The following is a 2,990-nucleotide window of genomic DNA, read 5'->3' as shown; positions in this document are numbered from 1 at the left end:
GCTTCATTCCTCTGGCATCTTCTTTAGAGAAAAACATGTCCCTGTTCGTTCATCTCTGTTTCATAGGGGGCATCCTGTGGACGTTGTTCATCTGCCTTTGATATGACTTCTTGAGGGATTTGAATGACTTTCCTGTGGATGGCCCGCCTGTGATCATCTTTATCTCCCCAATCACGCTTGGCAGATGTTGGGACGTACCGTCCTCGTCCCTTGGTAAGGCTTCGCGCTTATCCTTGTTATCATCCCTAGACCTACTGGGCTCCCCCTTCTTCACAAACCTTTACAACTTCCCTTTTTGTATGAACTCATCTATCTCCTCCTTTAGGTCTCTGCAATCCTCTGTGTAATGGCAATACATCTTCTTATCACACACGTTAGGTGACGAATGTAATGGCCTAGGTCGTTTGAGGTAGTGCCCATCCCTAATCTGCACCAAAATTTTGTCAACATGCATAACTAAAGGAGTGAATTTTACTGTTCGAGGAGCTCTGTCATCTTTCCTTTTACCCCCGTCATTAGCCTGATGATCCGAGCGCTCCCTTTTTTGTCCTCTACAGTCGTCTTCTTTCCTTCCCCTCTCGTTGGTTTTCTCTTGGTCTTTTATCACAACCAAGGCGTCCTCAGCGTTCATGTATTTCTGTGCCTTCAAGAGCATTTTTGCCATTGTTTTTGGAGGATTTTTCGTGAGTGAGACCACGAACTCCTTGGACTTCAATCTGGCTTTAAAGGTTGTTAGTTGCACCTTGTCATTAGTTTCGTCTACCTCCAAAGTTTCTCGAATGAAACACTTTGCGTATGACCTCAAAGTCTCCTTCTCTCTTTGCTTGATAGTGAGTGAGTGGTTTGCTGGCCTCCTCGGGTGTTGTCCTCCAATGAAGTGACGCAGAAAAGAACTGCTTAATTGCTCAAAGCTATCAATGGATGATATTGGTAACTTCATGAACCATTCCTTCGCCGCTCCTTTGAGAGTGGTGAGGAACGAACGACACAATATCTCGTCGGGGGGTTATTGGAGACCTAATGTCATCTTGAAAGTGTTAAGGTGGTCTAGGGGGTCCTTGAATTTGTCAAACGGCTTAAGCTGAGGCAGGCGAAACTTCGACGGTATGGGGCATTCCAGAACTGCTGTCGTAAAGGGTGAATCCGTCGTTCTGACCATTCTATCCAGGTTTCGATCTGTTTTTCCTTTAATAGCATTCCTAAGCTCGTCCATCTCCTTCTTCATTTCTTGAAGAAGATTTAAGCTAGGTTCGTCTAGAGTGGTTGGCCTTCGACGGTCGTTCCTTCTTTGGCTATCTCCCTCGTCTTCCTGATTGGCCCTAGACTGGTCTTCCTCCTATTGAAGTCGCAGCCTCATCTGTTGGTTCTGTTTGGTAAGTTCTTCCATGTTAGCTATAAGTGCCTAAATTTGCAGGGGTAATGCTATAGGATCCTGTTTAGACTCCATCTGGATTTAGGAATTGATTGGAAACTACGCTTTCGGACCTAAGTGCAAAAATGTCATTCTCACAGACGGCACCAAATTGATGAAGCGTAAATCGTTAGCTTCGTCCAAGCAGAGCTAAATTTGCGTCCTGTAAATGTGGAGCAAAGTTTTTTCTGAAGTGGTCACTGATGTGGCGCCTGCCACAACGTCTTTGATGCCAAAGTCAGTATATAGAAGCTTTTGAGAGTAATAAGCAAGTACTGAATATCAGAGCATCTATGAATACTTTTGGGTGAGTCTATCTACCTGGTTTGTCTCTGTCCAGTGTATATATATATGTTTCATGGTTCCTAGCCATTGGGGCCTTAATTATGGCTTTAGTGCCTCTTTGTAATGTCCCTGGGCTCATGAATATGGGTTTTGATGTGGCTCTAATGGTCTGGCTCTTGATTGATTATTTTCTGCAGCATTGAATGCTCTTATTAACGGTTTTCCTTTGGTTGTCTGTGTCCGGCCAAGATGGACGAGTATGTTTGATGAGGTCGTCCAAAGGAGGTGAGTTCATTAGTCCCATCAAACTCTAATCAATGAAATCTCCATATGGAAAAATCTTGTAAAATATGTGAGGATCCTCCGCATAAGGAAAGATCTTCTTCGTCAAGAAAACAAAGGTCGGTTCTACACTACTATAAAAACCCAAAACTCTCATAAATCAAGGTACGCGTAATTTTCCCAGCTCTGGCACTTTAGAGTTGTAGAAATTCTCTCTAACTTAACCTTCGGAGGGTATTTGGCTTGTACCACACTGGTACCCTCTGCAAGGTCTTTTTTGTCCTTATTTTCTAGGTTTTGTCTAGAATACGTGAGGATTGTGCAGCTCACTAACGATTTTTGGCATCACCATTCAATATAAAATTATTAAAATAAAATCTAATGTTTTGGAAATTTTTTGAAATAGAATTTAAATTTCTTAAAACCTAGTTAATAAAGTTTCTATTTTACTTAAAAGTGAACTATCACAATTAATGTGAATTTAATCATTTTCAACAAAGAGAAGATAATCATAGGCCTAATTTTTTATTTTATAGCATAGGATGTTACATCTAAATCTGTTCTATGTGTAATATGTTAGTTCATTATGATAGTTTCACCTGATACCTATCTATATGAGTTTTCTTTTTAAAAATGCCATAAAGGATGGAGTTTAATAGAAGTCATTTAAGATCCAACGTATCTAATACTTAAAAAAAAAATGTAATATCAAAAGTTTTTTAAAACTGTTGAGGACTCTTTTTTCATGCCACATGACATTATTTCATTAGCAATCTGTGTCACATCAACATTATCATGGATTTTGGGTAAATCTCCTTTAAAAAATGTTCATATTTTATTCAATTACAAGGATTGGGCTCACATGGTCCACAAAATCTTCACTTTAAGAGGTAAATTCACGGTCCACATTTCCTCTTCATCAATTGGGCTCATAACCCACGACATCATTGACATCAATATATGGATTGGGCTTAAGAAATGAATCAAAGCTCATGACCCATATTATCGCTCT

At 40.2% G+C, this 2,990-nt stretch overlaps 1 protein-coding gene across 1 annotated transcript; it reads right to left on the bottom strand.

Annotated features, from left to right (window-relative positions):
• Positions 1–280: 280 nt before the first annotated feature.
• Positions 281–940, bottom strand: LOC112009421 (uncharacterized). The gene has a single exon (XM_024041756.1). The coding sequence runs from the start codon at positions 938–940 to the stop codon at positions 281–283; it is 660 nt and encodes a 219-aa protein (XP_023897524.1).
• Between the last annotated feature and the right edge of the window lie 2,050 nt (positions 941–2,990).

Source organism: Quercus suber, unplaced genomic scaffold (genome assembly GCF_002906115.3).
Source record: "Quercus suber isolate HL8 unplaced genomic scaffold, Cork oak 2.0 scaffold_635, whole genome shotgun sequence".
NCBI classification, from domain to species: Eukaryota; Viridiplantae; Streptophyta; class Magnoliopsida; order Fagales; family Fagaceae; genus Quercus; species Quercus suber.
The sequence above is the reverse complement of the archived record's forward strand: the minus strand, read 5'-3'. Positions and strand labels throughout refer to the sequence as shown.